Source organism: Copadichromis virginalis, linkage group LG7, assembly GCF_057382275.1.
Source record: "Copadichromis virginalis isolate Kocher_CV1m ecotype Utaka linkage group LG7, C_Virginalis_male_GT1.1, whole genome shotgun sequence".
Lineage (NCBI taxonomy): Eukaryota > Metazoa > Chordata > Actinopteri > Cichliformes > Cichlidae > Copadichromis > Copadichromis virginalis.
Genome location: NC_140624.1, coordinates 27,466,560 through 27,486,167, shown reverse-complemented (window position 1 = coordinate 27,486,167; position 19,608 = coordinate 27,466,560). Strand labels below are relative to the sequence as shown.

Below are 19,608 nucleotides of genomic sequence, written 5' to 3'. Positions count from 1 at the left end.
TGTTTTTCCATAACTTGTGTATCTGCAAATATACACATTCTGTATTTTTCATATGAAAGAAACTATACTGTGGTGGGGCTTGCTAATTTCTTGTTTTTGATTCATGTATGTTTGGTTTTGTTTTGCTTTACTTTTGTTTCATATGTTGTTTGTTTAATTTAAGACTTAAAAAAAATTAAATGAATGAGAGGTAAAACTTGAGGGGGTAGGGACAAATAAGTAAATACTTCTGCCTACTCCTTTTCAAACAAATAATGGAATGATATTTTGTAATGATTGTGAAGGCACATGTTTGAAATGTTTGAAATAAAAATGAACTGAACTGAACACCTGCACAAACAAACTTCACCAAATGGGAGAATACAGCAGAGTCCCATTTGAATGGAGTAAACACTACAGGTGTGAAAAAAGACTCTTTTTAAACCATGTGGATCAACTCTCACCAGTAAAAACATGACAAACTTTTACACTTTATATTTTAGTCTATTAAATCAACTTTAGATTTAGTCTACTAAAAGTATAACTAAACTAAAAGACTTAAGATGTGTAAATTATGTTTAATAAAAATTTTTAGTCAAAATTTTCTGTCAAAATTAACACTGGAGGTTTGTGTCAAGCAAATTCGAGCTCTGGTGCCAGAGTGTCATCCTCTTTATAGTGTGTGCTGTTTGCTTGTAACTTTCCTCCTAGTCAGCGGAGAAGAGTGTGTTTTGATCATTTATAATTGTTTTGACCAAACTACGTGTTTTGTGTTCTTCCTTGTTGGTGGTGATAGTAGCTTCTGTCTCTTTTAGTTAAGTTATTAACAAATAAATAATTAAAGTAATAAAAATAACAATAATAAATTCATTTGTGTCATGTCCTTTGACACTTTCAACCTGGAGAGTTTTATTGTTATTTCTTGACATCCCTTGAACTATCTAGGGGAACATAACATTTAACTAGGACAAACCCACATTCACCCTTCTCTGACCCCTCAGTAAATTCAATTTTATTTATATAGCGCCAAATCACAATAGGCACCTTATATTGTAAGGTAAAAAACCTACAATAATACAAAATAAGTCCAAGCCAGATTCTGAGCTAGAGATGGTGCTCCAGTCTGTGTTCCTACATACCAGTTTACAGAGTGTCAGTGAGCGTACAGCCCATCGTTGTACAGGTGTTCTTGTTGCACTCTGAACCTCGAAAAAACCGTCTTCAGTTGTTTTCGGTGTCTTGATGTGCACCACCTATAAAATAAAATAAAAAACGGGAAACTTTTTGAAAAACACTGCGAAGTAGCTTTTTCTTAACATAACAGAATTAGGTGTATTTACTTTACTTTATACATAAATTTATAGCAGAACAGACTTGGTTTCTCTCTCCTCATTTAATGCTTTTTCTTTATTTTCATGACTATATACACTGTAAAACTACAAATGAACACGTGGAATTATTTATTAAATAAAAAAGCGTGAAATAACTCAAAAAAAATTTTATATTTCAGATTCCTCAAAACAGCCCCCCTTTGCTTTGATTACTGCTTTGCACACTCTTGGCATTCTCTCGATGAGCTTCATGAGGTCATCACTTGAAATGATTTTCCAACAGTCTTGAAGGAGTTCCCAGAGATGCTGAGCACTGACGCTTTTGTCTTCACTCTGCGGTCCATCTCCGTCTTGATTGGTTTTAGGTCAGGTGACTGTGGAGGCCAGGCCATCTGGCGCAGCACTCCATCTCTCTCCTTCTTGGTCAAATAGCCCTTACTCAGTCTGGAGGTGTGTTTGGGGTCCCTGTCCTGTTGAAAAATAAATGATGGACCAACTAAACGCAAACAGGATGGGATGGCATGTTGCACAGGATGTGTGATAGCCATGCTGGCTCAGTGTGTCTTCAATTTTCAATAAATCCCCAACAGTGTCACTAGCAAAGCACCATCACACCTCTTCTTCCATGCTTCATGGTGGGAATCATGCATGTAGAGACCTTTTCTGCATCATACAAAGACACGGTGGATGGAACCAAAGATCTTAAATTTGGACTCATCAGACCAAAGCACAGATTTCCACTGGTCTAATGTCCATTCCTTGTGTTTCTTGGCCCAAACAGATCTATGCTGCTTGTTGCTTTTCCTTAGTAGTGGTTTCTTAGCAGCTATTTGACCATAAAATCCTGATTAACACAGTCTCCTCTGAACAGTTGATGTAGAGATGAGTGCTACTGGAACTGAGTGTGGCATTTATCTGGGCTCTAACCTGCGGCACCACAGGGAACTGTGCTGTCCCCTCTTCTCTTCACCCTGTACACCTCTGACTTCTGCTACAACTCTGAATCATGCCTTCAGAAGTTTGCAGACAACACAGCCATCATGGGGTGTATCTGGGGTGATTAGGAAGAGGAGTACAGGAGGCTGGTGAGGAACTTTGTTACACGGAGTCGCAAAAACCACCTGCAACTCAACACCTCAAAGACCAAGGAACTGGTTGTGGACATCAGGAGGTCCAGACCAGGTTCACTGCCAGTTCAGATAGAGGGAGAGGAGGTGGAGGTGGTCAACAAGTACAAGTACCTTGGATTGTGGGTGGACAACAAACTGCATTGGTCATGCAACATGCAGCACCTGTACGTCCTCAGGAGACTGAGGTCTTTCAACATCTGCAGGAAGCTCCTGAGGATGTTTTACCGGTTGGTGGTTGCAGGAGTACTATTCTATGCTGTGGTGTGCTGGAGGAGCAGCACAGTAAAGAAGGACTCATCCAGACTGAAAAAACTAATCAGGAAGGCGGGCTCTGTGGTTGGCATGAAGCTGGACACTCTGGTGACAGTGGCAGAGCAGAGGATTAAAGAAACTGCAGGACATTATGGAGAAAGTTGGGCATCCTCTGCATATGGTCATAAACAACCAGAGGAGTCTGCTCAGCAACAGGTTGCTCCTCCCAAAATCTTGGACCAACAGACTTAAAAACTCCTTTGTCCCACATGCCATCAAACTGTTTAACTCCTCGCTGGAGGGGAGAGTGAGGGGAAACAGGAGGATAAAGGAGGGCGACTAAGCTGTAGTGTTTTTTCACTGTGCAATAATCACTGTGCAATAGTCTTGCAATTGTTGAAATGTGCATTAGACTTTGGCTGTCTACATCTCTTTAATGAGTATATTTCACTAGTATTCCTATTTATTTCTATGATATATTCTGTATTTATTAGTGCTGTCAGCGCTAATCTTGTTAAAATGACGTTAACGCCATAACCGCATTAACGTGACAAATCTCCGTTAGCTCATTAACGCGGATCGTCCCGTGCGTGGGGCTGCACGGAGTCAACGTGTTAGCGTGGTTAGCTCATCAATGCATTAGCATTGTGCAGCCCCACGTACGGGGCAATAATGCGTTTATGGCGTTAACATCATTTTAACAAGCTTAACGCTGACAGCACTAGTATTTATATTTGTGTATATATGCTATATTTTTATACTTATGTTCGCACTCCCTCATTCCCCTTTATTTGATATTCTAACTCTGTAATATGCAACTTCTGTTGGTGTTCTGCAACTGGAAGCTGAATTTCCCAGAGAAACCCACCAGATGGGTTAATAAAGCTCTATCTCATCTAATCTAATCTAATCTATCTCATCTAATCTATCTCAGCTAATCTAATCTATCTCATCTAATCTAAAACTGAAGAACAGATTGTGTGTCTGGATTCACCGCTTTCAATGTCTGAATGATGAAGCCCAACAGCATCTCATGAGAAATAAAGCCCCAGGTCAAGATAGTTTTCAGCATAATTTTACAAAGAATTTTGGCCTACACCGGCTCCTACTTTTTTCAGAATGGTCACTCAAATTCAGAACGATTAGACTCTATCTACAAACATCATTAGTCTAATACTTAAACCCGGCAAAGATCCTATGCTCCCATTCAGCTAGAAAAAAATCACTCCATTCACAATATATTCTGACCAAACAGTTTTTTCTTTTTATCAAGGGCAGACACTCAGCCAATAATACAAGCAGATTGATAAATATAATAGATTATTGCTCCATCAACAAATTAAAAGCCACAGATGTCTCTTTAGACGCAAAAAAAAAGAAGCAGGAAACCATGACAGTACCAGAATAATGACTGTGTTACTAAATATCTCACTAGAGCAATATATTTACGTGTCAGTGCATGGGTAAGTAAAGGTAAATTCAGATATGACACTTATAAAAAAGTGAAAATCTTCACTTAACATTAATGCGTGCCGTAAGCTGTTAGTTATCCTTGAGCGGTTTCGTTTTATTGTTGAAAATAAACATTTAAAAAGTTACCATCAAATAAGAAAATCAGTTTATTCGAAAGTGCAATAAGAATCATTATTATTAATTAAAATCATTTACTTACAGTGAAGACTTTTTCCGGCTGCCCCTTGGCTCTCCAGTTAGTGTCATGGACCTGTTTTAGGATCATCCACGCGTCATCATGTTTGCCATTCTGCTCCATAAACAAACACAGGCAGATGTATTCAAACTTACACACAGCCATGGAAAAACGTTACAAAGAAAAAAAAACTGTTGTCAGTGTTCATCTATAGTGAATGTGAACTATCTCGGTGATCTCCAAAAACACTTTCATCGTCTCTTTTAAATTGATTAACAACTATGCCAGCTATGTTCTTTCCACATGTGTACACTTTGCGGGCAGGTGTACAAAGAAACACTATGCTAACAGTCTCACCTCCAGGAGGAAACGTGGGCTCTCGGGCATAAAGGTAAGTCCAACCAGAGAAGCAATTGCAGGGAGAGCCGCAACCAGGACGAACACTCGCCAAGCGTGGAACTGAAATTCTGTGCCCATACTGAAGCCCCAGCCTACACACACACACACACACACACACACACACACACACACACACACACACACACACACACACACACACAAATCACTGTTTACAAGTTTTGAGAAAAATACTAAGGTTTTACTTCAAACTGTCAGAAGTAGAAATGTATCATAAACAGTGATTCAGAGCAGCATTAAGCAATGCAGGTGGTAAATGATGCATGTTTCCTCTCTGAGTTTACTGTAATTGTATGTATTTGCAGCTGAGACTGTTCAGGGTATTTAGTCCAGACAGAACAGAGGAAATCTTTTGTTTTGGTTTGTTTTTCAACAGCTAGCTCAACTCAAAAACTACAGGATAACGTTGTGCATTACTTTGAGGTTTGAATGAGCCCCAGCACTAAAAACCTGCAGAAAGCCATAACCTACAGAATCGTATTGGTGTGAAATTGTAGAGCCATTCAAAATAGAGACTCCTATTGCACCTTTAGTAGCACAGTGCCTTGTCACTGGGATAGTTCTCTTAACAAGTACTAGCCATAATGCTAACCACTGCACTACTGTGCTGCTGATATGTAAGACTTAACAGGTTGCACCTCTAACAATGAGGTTGAGGTCACTGAGATTAATTTCATCCATCTTCATTATCCTATAAATAAAAAGTCTCATTGAGATTAAAATGTCTTTCCAAAGGAGACCTGGCCAAGAGGGCAGCAAAAGTTACAACTGATTAGCTTTTTATGGCTGACAAAAAAAACTATTGATTCACTATTGAATAGATAGTTGTGAATAGATTCACAACTATCTTCAGTGGGGCAAAAAAGTATTTAGTCAGCCACCGATTGTGCAAGTTCCCCCACCTAAAATGATGACAGAGGTCAGTAATTTGCACCAGAGGTACACTTCAACTGTGAGAGACAGAATGTGAAAAAAAATCCATGAATCCACATGGTAGGATTTGTAAAGAATTTATTCGTAAATCAGGGTGGAAAATAAGTATTTGGTCACCTCAAACAAGAAAAATCTCTGGCTCTCACAGACCTGTAACGTCTTCTGTAAGAAGCTTTTCTGTCCCCCACTCGTTACCTGTATGAATGGCACCTGTTTGAACTCATCATCTGTATAAAAGACACCTGTCCACAGCCTCAAACAGTCAGACTCCAAACTCCGCCATGGCCAAGACCAAAGAGCTTTCGAAGGACACCAGGAAAAGTATTGTAGACCTGCACCAGACTGGGAAGAGTGAATCTACAATAGGCAAGCAGCTTGGTGTGAAAAAATCAACTGTGGGAGCAATCATCAGAAAATGGAAGACATACAAGACCACTGATAATCTCCCTTGATCTGGGGCTCCACGCAAGATCTCATCCCGTGGGGTCAAACTGATCATGAGAACGGTGAGCAAAGATCCCAGAACCACACGGGGGGACCTGGTGAATGACCTGCAGAGAGCTGGGACCAAAGTAACAAAGGTCACCATCAGTAACACACTACAACGGCAGGGAATCAAATCCCGCAGTGCCAGACGTGTTCCGCTGCTGAAGCCAGTGCATGTCCAGGCCCGTCTGAAGTTTGCCAGAGAGCACATGGATGATACAGCAGAGGATTGGGAGAATGTCATGTGGTCAGATGAAACCAAAGTAGAACTTTTTGGTATAAACTCAACTCGTCGTGTTTGGAGGAAGAAGAATACTGAGTTGCATCCCAAGAACACCATACCTACTGTGAAGCATGGGGGTGGAAACATCATGCTATGGGGCTGTTTTTCTGCCAAGGGGACAGGACGACTGATCAGTGTTAAGGACAGAATGAATGGGGCCATGTATCGTGAGATTTTGAGCCAAAACCTCCTTCCATCAGTGAGAACTTTGAAGATGAAACGAGGCTGGGTCTTCCAACATGACAATGATCCAAAACACACCGCCCGGGCAACAAAGGAGTGGCTCCGTAAGAAGCATTTGAAAGTCCTGGAGTGGCCTAGCCAGTCTCCAGACCTCAACCCCATAGAAAATCTGTGGCGGGAGTTGAAAGTCCGTGTTGCTCGGCGACAGCCCCAAAACATCACTGCTCTCGAGAAGATCTGCATGGAGGAATGGGCCAAAATAGCAGCTACTGTGTGTGCAAACCTGGTAAAGACCTATAGTAAACGTTTGACCTCTGTTATTGCCAACAAAGGTTATGTTACAAAGTATTGAGTTGTATTTTTGTTATTGACCAAATACTTATTTTCCACCCTGATTTACGAATAAATTCTTTACAAATCCTACCATGTGGATTCATGGATTTTTTTTCACATTCTGTCTCTCACAGTTGAAGTGTACCTCTGGTGCAAATTACTGACCTCTGTCATCATTTTAGGTGGGGGAACTTGCACAATCGGTGGCTGACTAAATACTTTTTTGCCCCACTGTATTCACAAATGTGTCAAAAATCTATCCAAAGAGCAATGAATATATCAATATTTTTCCACTCTTATTCAAAGGTTGCAACCAGTATTTAAAAATATACGTGGCATGTAGACTGGCATAGTAAGGGGCTGAACCACAGCTCTTCAATAAGAAGTCTAGCTCCATTTTCTCCTAAACCACATCCACCAAAGGTGTGAATGCACTCACTGGTCAGTATTGCTCACAAGCAAGAATGTAAAGTATCCTTTTTCATTTTTAAAACTGTCTTACCATATCTGGGTATAATTCCCCAGGCAGTGAATGAAGCATAGATCCCACCAATCATCCAGAACATACACAACCAGGACAGATGCTCTCCTCTCTTGTTCATCTGAAGAAACTCTGAGAAGTACGAGTACACGATCGGTGCTGTGCCACCAATACTGAGAGCAAAGACAGAAAAGAAGATAGTAAGGATTATTATTTAAATAATAATCAGCCACAACATTATTTTAAAGATTATTATATTCCCCCAGAGCAAAAAAATGAAGAAAACAGATGCTACACAAAAGCAGGTTGTGTTTTAGAAAACGTCCACTGAAAATCACAGAGCAAAGATGTGTAAAGATATTCTGAGCAAAGCCGACGTTTTCTTGGAGGCAACAAGAGTTCATTTGAAATTTGTATCACATTCTAAACCGCAACAAGGTGACATTTGATGGCACTGCCACCCCAGAATTCAGTTTGGCCTCCTTCAGCGTCACTGGAGTTGAAGTGCTGTCAGTCTGGAAACATGACCAACATCACTGTAATGGAACATGGATGCAAGTCGTGTGGTGAGAGACCGTGTGGAGACTGTGTCCTTGGAGGTTATGTGCGTATATGTGTATGTAAGAAGATTGGGGTGGGTTGTCTGACTCTAAGGTAACTCTAAAATAATTCTTGACTTTGAGGTGTATGATTTAATAAAATAAATTATATTTACAGAGTTTTGAAGAGAAAAAGTATTCCCAAGCATTTGAAATAAAAAGATGTGCAGATGGATGTTCATGTGAGAATGAGCTACCGATAAATCTAATTGAAGTGAAATTGGATAAAATGAATGAAACATGAAGTGAAGTGCATCCATATGTAACTGAATGTTCAAATGGGAATTACTAAGAAGTCATGTTACACGACAACATAGAAAAGAAGAAAATGTAATGAAGTGATTTTAAAGTTTCAACTTTGTTTTAAATCGTGTATGTAGAAAAGTAAGAGAGAGGATAACAGGATGTAGCTGGACATCAGGTGATAGATGTGAACAACGGTGACTAGACGCCACAATGGGTTGTTCCGAATAGATAAGTGGTTCTTCCCTTTGTCTCCTGTCAGATGAGCAGTTCAGAAGATTTGATCTAAGAAGTTCATATTTAGAAATTCCAGGAGAGACACCAGAGGGATCAACCAGTGCTTGATTATTGTTGCACACACAAGACACTTGATCCAAACTATAACTTACCCGGATGCTGTAGATACATACAAACAAAAACTGTCCCATTGTTCTACTAGAATCTGTGTTTTGCTGCTCAGTCTTCCCAGCATTTTCCCACATGCCACATTTTCAGTCATTCTCTCCCTCCACACATTCAGGGTTGAGATTCTTTCAATGGTGTTAAAATAAGATGAACACGTGTCACTTTATCTAGATGTGGCACCTCACCCCTGTCCCCCAGTAGGCACAATCTTGGTGATTTCTGTAATTTACATTTGTCCCAGCTCTCCATGTATTTTAAAACAATTTCCCATATTGGGAAGACCACTGGACATTCCCACAAAGCATCCTTTTGCTTCTTGGCATTTCCAACACGTCATCTTTACTCATGCACATTTTATGAAGCCTTGTTGGTATGTAATAGTACCTGCTGAGAATTTTATATCGGATAAATTTACCTCTAGCCTCCCTGATTTAAAGCCCATTTTCAGAAATAATTGAATTCCATGCTCCCTCATCAAGAGTACAATCCAGATCTCTTTCTCAAACACTTTTAAGTCTTTTATGTGTATTGTTTTTAACCCAATGACCTAAATTACACCATTTTGACACCTTCGTAAGTTAAAGCACAGCAACTGCAAACTTAATTTAACTTAATTTGACAGAAAACACACTTGTCTTGGCTAAATTAGAAAAGATAGCCATGACCATTATAAGAAAAACATTGAAAACAAATGTGTCCCATGTGAATGCAATTTGGCTCAATATGGAACCTCATTTATTTCTACACTGTGTAAAAAAATGTTCTGCACTTGGGTTGAGGAGATTCCAGTCAACTAAGGTGTGTTTTACTCCAGCTTCAGTTGATAATCTTCACTATGGTAGCTGCTATAGGACAAATGTGTTTTAGTTAACTAAGAGAGACCAAAATATTACATTTACACTTTAGCTTATAAGGCTGTTTAGTGTGTTTCTGCTGCTGTCTGGACCAGCTCTAGATCCAACAGCCATCCCTATCTCTGGATGGCTGTCAGTCCACTGTTTACCTCAGCTGTTAATGTGGGGTAAAAAGCATCCACCCTAATTTACTTTGAAAAAGGCTTTAAAACTGTGTGAAAGGAGTCCGACAGTCAGAGAGTCAGACAAGCTCAATTCGGCTGATGAGAGCATTACTGAGGTGAGTTGTTGAGGATATGCTGAACTGTTGGTAACGCTGCTGTTAGCTCCTGTTAACCAGCATCAGTGAAACTGTCTTTGAAGCCAATGTAACTTTGTTGGACTCTGATGCTTGAAAATGTAAGAATCAAAGCTTTTAGAATCAAAGTCCCAGAAAGTTGGTTCTGTGCATCTGGATGTAGCGTTTTCAGTAGGAGAAACATTTCATCATCATCAGGTGACTTCTTCAGTTTCAGCTGACTGCAGGTTTCCCCCTTATAAACAGTACATTTGCATAATGATTACATCTCATCATTGAAAGAGTGTCCACTGCCCTGTAGGTGTGTGTGTGTGTGTGTGTGTGTGTGTGTGTGTGTGTGTGTGTGTGTGTGTGTGTGTGTGTGTGTGTGTGTGTGCATTACCCAATGCCAGAAAGAAGTCTGAAGAAGAGAAAGAAGCTGTAACCCTGAGCTAAGGAAGACATAAATGCGAAGATACAGTTTATAGATAATGCCAGAATCAGACATTGCCGACGGCCAACTTTGTCTGCCAGTCCTCCCCACAGAAATGCTCCCACCATCATGCTCAGGAAAACGATGAGACCTGCACAAAGAAGAAGTAATAGAGGATGCCATATCAAATTATTTAATACTAAGGATATGTTGCAAAACCTCAATATACTCAAAATCAAAACCACATCTGATTGGTTTCATCTCTGTTACCCTGGTGTTTCTACTCCTCCCTGATTGCCTTTTGTGTCTGTGTATATCTAAAGCCTCAGTTTGTCGTTTGCTTGTGTCTTCACTGTGTATTCTGGCTGTTTGTTCCCAACTTATTTATTTAACTTTCTCTTAAATTTGGTTTTGTTTTCTTTCCCATGGATTTATACCAGCCTAAATAAACGGATCACTTTTTTGCTTTTTCCTCACTTCATCACACTCTACCATGACACACCTATTATCAAACATGCTCTGCAGAAATATATGAAATCAAATTCCTTCTTTACCTTGTTTGGTATGGACTTTCATGAGCAGATTGCTTTAGCCTTAGGCAAGCATTTAACACTAATTGGTGCCAGATTGGCATGCTGACAATATTTTAAACCAGTGTACAGATGGCCATGCAACACAGGATAACTGTGACTCATCATCAGATATTTTACACCACGTGTAAAATATCTGTTTCACAAAGGTCCAGGGACACCTGGGCAGCACCCATATGCTTTTTTCAAGGTCAGTACAAAAAGAATTGGTGTGTCACTCTACTGATTCTGAACACGAACAGACAATATCGGTTTCGATCAAACCTTGGCAATTCAATTCAGTTTTATTTATAAAACACTAAATCACAACAGCAGTCGCCTTAATGTGCTTTATATTGGAAGGTAAGCACCCTACATTAATAAATAGAAAACCTTAAAATTCAGACATCAGGGAAAAAAAGAAAAACTCTCTTTTAACAGGAAACATCATTTCTGATGTTATGAAACCTCTGGCAGAACCAGGCTCAGGCAGCAGCCATATGCTGTGACCAGTGGGGGATAAGGATGGGAACTGATAAGAATTTAGCAATTCCGATTCGATTATCTATATCACTTGTTGATTCGAGCGTTTATTGATTGTCATTCTCATCAATGAGAGTTACCACCATCACTAAGCAGCATCTCATTACATTACATTTGTGTAAATTGACTGCATACTGCGTTGTCAAATGTTTGTGTGTGTCGGAGGCATTTCCCCTCTTTTGTTGAGATTGCTGTTAAGGTTATTACTCAAAAAGAAAAAAAAGTAAAGTATTACATATATTACACGAATACCTTTCTTAAACAAAGTGTAGTACTTTACTTGACTACTAAATTCACTGCGGAGAAATTAACTGACCTACAAACAACTACAGACATGAATAACTTATTCTTCCTGTTTGCATCAGTTCACACAAACTAAGATTTTATTACTTTTTAGATTTTAAACTGATAGAAACTAACAAACATCACAAGCGAAAACCTGATTCACATGGTGACTTTTCCTCAGAAAAATACCGTTTTCATCTCGAGTCATTTGGCTCAACAATTACCAGAGGTAAAAAGAAAGCCTCACTTACAGCCCAGACATTTTTTGTTCACTAACGACTTCTTGTATCTAATATATTATCTTCCCCAGGACTCGGTGGACTGGCGTGTCTATTACACGTTCAGCCTTGCTACTGGGGTGAAAAATTGCATCAGTAGCTGAAAGGGTCACAGCAGAGGGAGCTACATGAGATTTCTCATCAATGCCAAATTATCTTGGTATGATACCTGGATATAGTGTTGACTACTGCAAAGTCATTTTCAGGTTTTTCTCATCGGTGATATAATAACTAACACCTTCCGGTACATCTTAATCTGTTGCCACTGAAACATTTCAATATATATAAAAAAAAATCTATTGTGGTGCCCATTTATCACATCAACATCTTATTGTGATAAGGCAAACAGACTTACTGTGTTCATGTGCCTGGGTTGACAGCAAGAAAAAACTACCAGCTAAAAGCTGCAAGCAAAAAGGAAAACGAATATTCTCCAGCTTAAGTAATAATGCTTTTGGTGAAGCATTAGGAAAAAAATCATTTCTGATGTTATGGCACCTTGGCATTGTTTAAGGCACACTGTTGAAGTAGTACAAGCACCTAAGAACCTGATTATAAAATGACTCCTATAAAAAAGCTAGCAAATACACTTAATCGATCTGGAATATACTCCAGATCTTTTATTTTCTACATTTTTGATAATATAAAGGGAACAGGCCTCATCTGGGTATGAATCCCTGAGATGTGGAGCTTTTTATGAAAATTAATGTAGCTCCCTAAACAGTTAATGAAATGCTTTTGTTAAACCCCTTGAATTAGTCCTCACTTCAATTACATCTTCCACTTTTGATTTAAAAGCCACTATACAAAACTGCCTCATTGTCCAAATACGGCTGGACAAGCACTGCTTGCTTTGACAGAACAACACAGATGTAGTGCACCTGTGGGTAGAGTGGGTCATCTACCAGTTGGAAAATTGGAGGATTCATCCTTTCCTGTCAATGTGTCAAAGATTCAAGATACTGAATCCCCAGTTGTCCCTGATACATTAACAGGTGAGTTGGGTGTGTGTGTGAAGGTAGATAAAGGCAGTGTATGAATATGTGAAGTACTTTGAGTGCTCAAATTGAGAAGGAAGGGACCTCGGATTGTGCTTATTCTAAACAACAATCACTACAGCTAATGCTTACCCAGCATTCCTTTCTCTGCATTGGACAGACACAGGTCCTTTTCTGCAGACGGTAGAACAAATGCAACCACAAAACACTCAACTCCATCAGCCATTAGAGCCAGGCCCAGCACTATGAAGAGCATCCACTGGAATTTCCCATGACCACATTCTTCCATGATGTACTCATACTGCTCAGATAACTCCTCTAGATCAGATGCTGCACTGCTACCTGTTTGAGGTTTAGCCCTGGAAGAAGCCATGAAGACAAAAGAAAATGTGAATCTTTGATTACACTGAAAACCAGATCTGATTACACTGTCCTGAATATATGATAATACTGAATACATTATTGATCTCTTGAGGAAATTACTCTCTCTGCAGAGGGCGCCCACAAATCAGGCACCCGGGGTGCAGTGTGTATGGACGCTACCTTGCTCAGGGGTACTTCAGGGTAGCCATTCAGTGGATTCAAACCCCCTACCTTCTGATCATGGGGTGACCACGCTACCTACTGTGCTATCCCTGCCCTATATCTGGTTATTATTGCTGTCACTCTCAGATATGCTATCATGGAAATTATTAGGTTTTGTGCCCAATTTTTGAGGTTTAATTTTTGCATTCCTGTATTTACAGTGTTTTGACTTTTTTTTCTTATCTAAGCTTAAGCCTTTCATGCATAGTGGTCACTACAGTGGACAGCTATTCAAAGGCTGTTTTCTTGTACTTGTGTCAGTGTTGATGGTATACTTGCACATAAACCACTACACTGGACACTGATGTGTCACTCCATACCCTGCCACCCACTGGTCGTTTAATGTTACTATAGATATATGACGTGTTTCATTGTAATTATTGTTATTTAACCCTGTCATGCATGAATTATGACAACCTCAATCAGGATTTTTTTTCTTAAGTACTTTATTCACCTTTTCATGCCTAAAGATGGATATATATACTTAAGAAAAAATCCTAATTGAGGCTGTCATAATTATGCATGAAAGGGTTAAGTAACGTTTAGGTTGGGGGGGGGGGGGGGGGGGTTGCTGATTTTAATGATATACTATTTATTATTACAGATAAACTTAAATAGCAGTATATTCCCTCTGCAACATTAAAGAAATATGCACAATAATGAATAATAATTATAATCCAGTATTATATATGATTCTGCATTTTAGTTCAGACACTTTCAGTATATTTTGATACTAAAAAATGTACACTAATATTTAAACAGACTGTAAAACAATTATTAAATATAAAACAAAGTTTAAACTCCAGTGCAGTGGCCCTTTTTATTTAGTTTCTGTGATATGGCACAAACTTGTAAATCCATTTATGACTGATCCATTTTTCAGATTTCCTGAGACCCCCTCACCACCAGCTACCACTCTACAGTGAGAGTGCCCAGAAACATTAAATATGCAGTGCCTCACCATGCAGCTCTCTGTGCAGCCTTTGTGTCATCAGGATGTGGAATCCCTTGATATTCTCCTTCATACATCTGATCCTCTTCATCATGTCCTTCAGTCACATCACTTGCTGCATCGTCTTCCTGAAGAGGGTAGTCTCCTTGGTTGTATATGTTGTTCTGGTAGTGGTCAGCCATCTTGGCCTACTAGACCAGCTTTTCTAACTGTTAATATAACTGTAAATAAAAGGTTTTGTTTGGCTTGTTAATTATGTCAGTTCTGAATTTTAGGGAAAAATATAGTTGTCATAAAATAGCAGTTGGAGTTCTTAGTTAATCATACTGACTTACTACCCTTAAAAACTAGTTTCAGGGTCATTAGTCACTTTACTCCACTTACTGGTTTTTAAACTTAATAGCAAATAAAGGTCTATTAATGACATCACACCATCAGTCTGTATGATTTGCAGTGCAGCCTATTCAGGTGTGACTGTCCCAATAAAACAAAACGTGTCTGTTTCATCAGTAACTTCTGCTCCATGTTGTGCTTCTTATGGTGCTGTTAGTGGTAATTCCAAATTCCTGTAAGGTCCTCTCTTCACTCCTGAAAACAAAAAAACTGGTTAGTTTATTGTACACTGTGACACTTGGAACACAGAAGACCTTACCTACCAAAATATGCTTTTTTAAACGTATTTATTTTTTCTGCTGATTATGGTGGTGGTGATAGTGGTGATGATGGAGGTGGTTACTGCTGATGAGCACTCTGCTCTGCGTATTAAGTTCATTTGTATGACTGTGTTTCCCCATTTGGTTTCTTTTCAAACTTTCTTCTTTATTTTAAAAGTTTGTTGTCCCTTGTGCCTTTCTTTTAGATTTGCTTTCCTTGGCTCATTATCCATCATTTATGGTGCTTTCCTGAACAACTCAGAAATTGGAAATTCCGACTTCCCAGTCGGAAATCAACTCAGATTTGAAGTGAGCTAGCAATCCAAGATGGCAGCATGCAACATAAACAGTAGTAAAACGTTTTTCTTTTTCATCTGTACTGCCACTGTTGTGTATTTTTGACTCACTCAATAAGCCATATGCAGAGCATTGATCAGTCTCTATCCGTAGATGTGTTTTTTAAGCACCAAAACATAAATATTATGGTGTGTTGTTAGTGATAGTGAATTTATCTACCCTGCTAGGAATCAAAACAAAGGCTAGAATGATGGACAAGCTGTGGGTGCTAATAAGACATGAGAGAGGAAAGTGAGTGCAGTCTGCTACACTTCACAGAGACATGGCTGCGTACGCAGGTTTTTCATTATTCAGGCTGACAGAGACACCAAGCTGAGCAGTAAGAAGAAACAAGAAGACATTGTAGTGCTTCTTAATGAAAGGTGGTGCAATCCAGGACATGTGCACATAGGAATATCTCTGGTTGCCTGAAACTGAACTTTTAGCTGAGGCTATTATTTACCACAGAAATTCTCCTGCACTATTAGTGAGCAGTATTTACCACCATGGAGCAGTGGCAAGCGACATCAGTAATAATAATATTATTATTATTATTATTATTATTATTATTATTATTAACTTTATTTATAAAGCGCTTTCAAACAAAGTGCTGTACAACTAAAGGGATAAATAAAATAAAAGTGATACATAGCAATACAGGTAAGAGACACAATACAAGTTAAAAACAATAAAAAATTTAAAAACTAAAAGCTGTAGAATTAAGACATATAGAAAAATCTTAAAATCTGCTCAAACCTGACAAGGTAGCCAATGAAGAGAGTTCAGTACAGGGCTAATGTGCTCAAATTTCCCAGTTCTTGTTAAAATGCGAGCAGCTGCACTTTGCACCATCTGTAGACCTCTAAAACTCAGACACACAACTGTCGCGACCTACAGTGTAGGCATCCAGTGGCATTCATCACCATCAGCGCTGATTTTAACTATATAAATATGACTCCACTCTGCCAACTATCCAGTTAGCAAACTCAACATGGCAGCATTCAACATAAACGCTAGTAAAACCGTAAACATTTAAGGTTTACTGTGGACTGCAAAACACAGGAAAGTAAAGCCCTTTTTCAATTAGGACCTACTTGGATTGGCTCGAGGTTGCACTACTCAGCTTCTCATTTACATTTGAGTACCATCTAATGTGCATGGAGTTGTTATAGCAACGTGGCTGAACATCTTGTGATGGGATATAAACACTACAACAAAGGTGGACGTTGGGCTGATGGTATACCAGCTGCTCAGTCTGTAGCTTTTCGTCAGACGGGGACCATGGTGTTGTTTCTGTGCAGCTGTTTACTTCATTGCCAGGTTTCAAAATAGCGTTTTTGATTTTCATAAAGAAAATGCACTCATAACTCATTGACTGACGCCACTGACCAGCCAATCAATGGCAAAAAGTCTGTTGATGTCACATTTTCAGATCGCCGGAACCCCAGCCAGTAGCTGCTAAAAAGGTACCCGGTACTTTTGACCTAATGGAAAACCCCAAAAACCTCATCGATCTGTGCCGAGCTGACCTGAGTAGGTGCTAATGGAAAAGGGCTATAAAACTCTGGTCCTTTTGAATGCATACATGCAAGGATTTAATATAGAGCCACTGCCCTCACCCCACTTGTTACTGTTAACAGGACCAGGTTGTGGTACCAGGACCAGGTTAACAGCATGCTCCTGACTTCCTGTTGCCACTCAGTTGTGCTTTGTATGTGCTCTGTGATCCACATGAGGATGACATCAACAACATAACAAACTACATCACTGATTATATAAATTTCTCTGAGTATACAATTATCCCAATCAGGACTCTATGCTGTTTTCTCAGCAACAGGCCCTGGATCACCAGTGACCTGGAGATCCTAGTGAATGAAAAGAAAGGAATCTTTATCTCTGGGATCAAGGATATGTTGAGAAGGATACAGTGTGAAGCCGGAGCTGAGTAGGTGTGAAGATACCTACAGTGAAAGGCTGGACACCAAACGCTAGCTGCCCTAAAAAGTTAATTCTGTTAGTATTTTCAGTGGGAGAAACGTTTCATCGTCATCCAAGTGAATTCTTCAGTCTCAGCTGACTGCAGGTTTACCCAACAATATAAACAGTACTTTTGCATAATGATGAAAACTAGCACCACTGACTAACAATGGGCCATGAGGTCACTTTCATGATCATTAATATGCAAATTGTCAAGACCATTGATCAACAACCACTGACCAAAGCTCATTGATCAATGGCCATGAGTATCATTCACAGAGAGTTGGGGAATGGCTGCAATCACAGCATCACAAGATGGTGAAAGATGTACCCTTAGGCCCCCTCCTCGATTTTCATGTAAATGGCCTCCTTTACTCCCCGCTCAAACCAGTGTTCCTCCCCGTCCAGGATGTGTACAGTCCTGGAGTCCTGGCGGGACAAGTTAGCTCGTTTGTGGATGATTGAACGTGTATCAAGATGTTAGCTAGAAAGCACTTAAAGAGAAAGAGCATTGGGGGGGGAAGTGCTTGTGCAAATGGGTGGGAATGGGTGAATGAAGCAAGAGGCAATGAGTTGCTTTAAGTGCTCAGAGAGTATAAAAACCAGTCCATTTACCAAACCAGAATTTCCCTCATCTCCAGTTTAACAGACTCAGAGTTGTTAGCAAAATCTACTTCCTGGAGTAGGGCCATGGGCCCTACCTACCTATCTCTGTGAGATTCAGCAAAATGCTGCAAAAACAGTGCTTTGCAGTACAAATGGATAATGACTCAAAGCTTACTGCAATTGCAACCCAAGAATTTCTCAAGGGAAAGAAATTATATATTCTTCAGTGGCCAACTGTTTTGAACCCAGTAGAGCATGTTTTTCAGTTTTTAACCAAACTAAATACAAGAAGACCCACAAACAAGCAGCAGTCACTGACTTCAAGTAATCCTTTTCGTCCAAGTCTTTATATTTAAAATTTAATAACCCATGCCATTTTATCATATGGTGTGTACACACACACACGTTCAGTGTGCACTCTGTAGCTTTTCAAGGTCAGCAGAAAACACAATGCAAGCCTCTAAAACACTCTACTTCCTGTAAACTGAGATCAGAGGATGAAAACACACACAATTCTCTTCCCCTCAGGGCAGTGGAGAGGCATCTAACAATATAATATAGAAGCTATCCCTCTTACATGGCAAGCATCCTGTCATCATGACAACCAAAATAAAGATATAAACTGTTTAACTGTGATAAGACACAAACATAGCTATGTTCAAACCTGTGATGACAGATGTGAGGAGAGGGAGCTGAAGAGGAAGCTTCAGCATCAAGCCTAGTCATTTACACCAGATTAATAATGCATCGTGTGTCTTTGTACAGCAGGAAGCCACTACACACACACACACACACACTCACAGAGAGAGAGAGGGAGAGAGATAGAAGCACAGACTGGGTAAAACACACTCTACTGATTCAAAACGGAGGAGACTTTTTTTCCTTCTAACTTTCATTTTTATCTCAATTTTCAACCTGTTACTGGTGTCCCACATCTCTATTATCACTAAGTATTACATGTACAGTATTACTGCTTTTTTATGCACATAAGCATCATTATATATGTGTATAAGTTTAACTTTGAATCTGTGTATGTTGCATGCAGATGATGTACATAGGCAGTTGTATGCAAAAAAACTGCATAAAGTTAATTGAAAGTAAAGCACAGAGAGAAACATTCATTTAAATTTTTAAAAGAAATAGAAACACTGTTTTGTTTTTTGTTTTTGTAGATTTCAAAATAACTGAACAAGGCTGTCACAAATTAAATATTTATTGAATATGTTATTACAACTTCACAAAATTGATTGCAAATTTTTAATAAGCTATTCACTAAACTTGTTTTAATGCAAAACAGAATTCTAGCTGGAATTCATTTCATTATTATCATTATTATTATAATTATTATAATTATTATAATTATTATAATTATTATTATTACTACTACTACTATGGTTTTTTGTTTTTTTTTACATCATAAGTCCCAGAGTGTCTACTTCTGCATGCTTCTCCTTTAACCTCCTAAGACCCGAACTCTTCCACGACAAGCATTTTTAATTTCTCTTTGATATTTGGGCATATTGGAACCCGATGAATGTAAAAACAAAGAATTACCCGAT

The 19,608-nt window shown here is 39.2% G+C and overlaps 1 protein-coding gene across 1 annotated transcript in view; it reads right to left on the bottom strand.

Annotated features, from left to right (window-relative positions):
- LOC146705193 (synaptic vesicle glycoprotein 2B-like) overlaps positions 1-19,608 on the bottom strand; it is a 45,748-nt gene that overhangs the window by 24,349 nt on the left and 1,791 nt on the right. The window contains exons 2-9 of the mRNA XM_085462783.1: positions 14,862-15,065; positions 14,487-14,698; positions 13,073-13,299; positions 10,238-10,418; positions 7,478-7,629; positions 4,698-4,831; positions 4,365-4,454; positions 1,119-1,232 (exon numbers count right to left, since the gene is read on the bottom strand). Coding sequence (XP_085318909.1) covers positions 1,119-1,232; positions 4,365-4,454; positions 4,698-4,831; positions 7,478-7,629; positions 10,238-10,418; positions 13,073-13,299; positions 14,487-14,659 — 1,071 coding nt within the window. The 5' untranslated portion in view covers positions 14,660-14,698; positions 14,862-15,065. The remainder of the gene's footprint in view (positions 1-1,118; positions 1,233-4,364; positions 4,455-4,697; positions 4,832-7,477; positions 7,630-10,237; positions 10,419-13,072; positions 13,300-14,486; positions 14,699-14,861; positions 15,066-19,608) is intronic.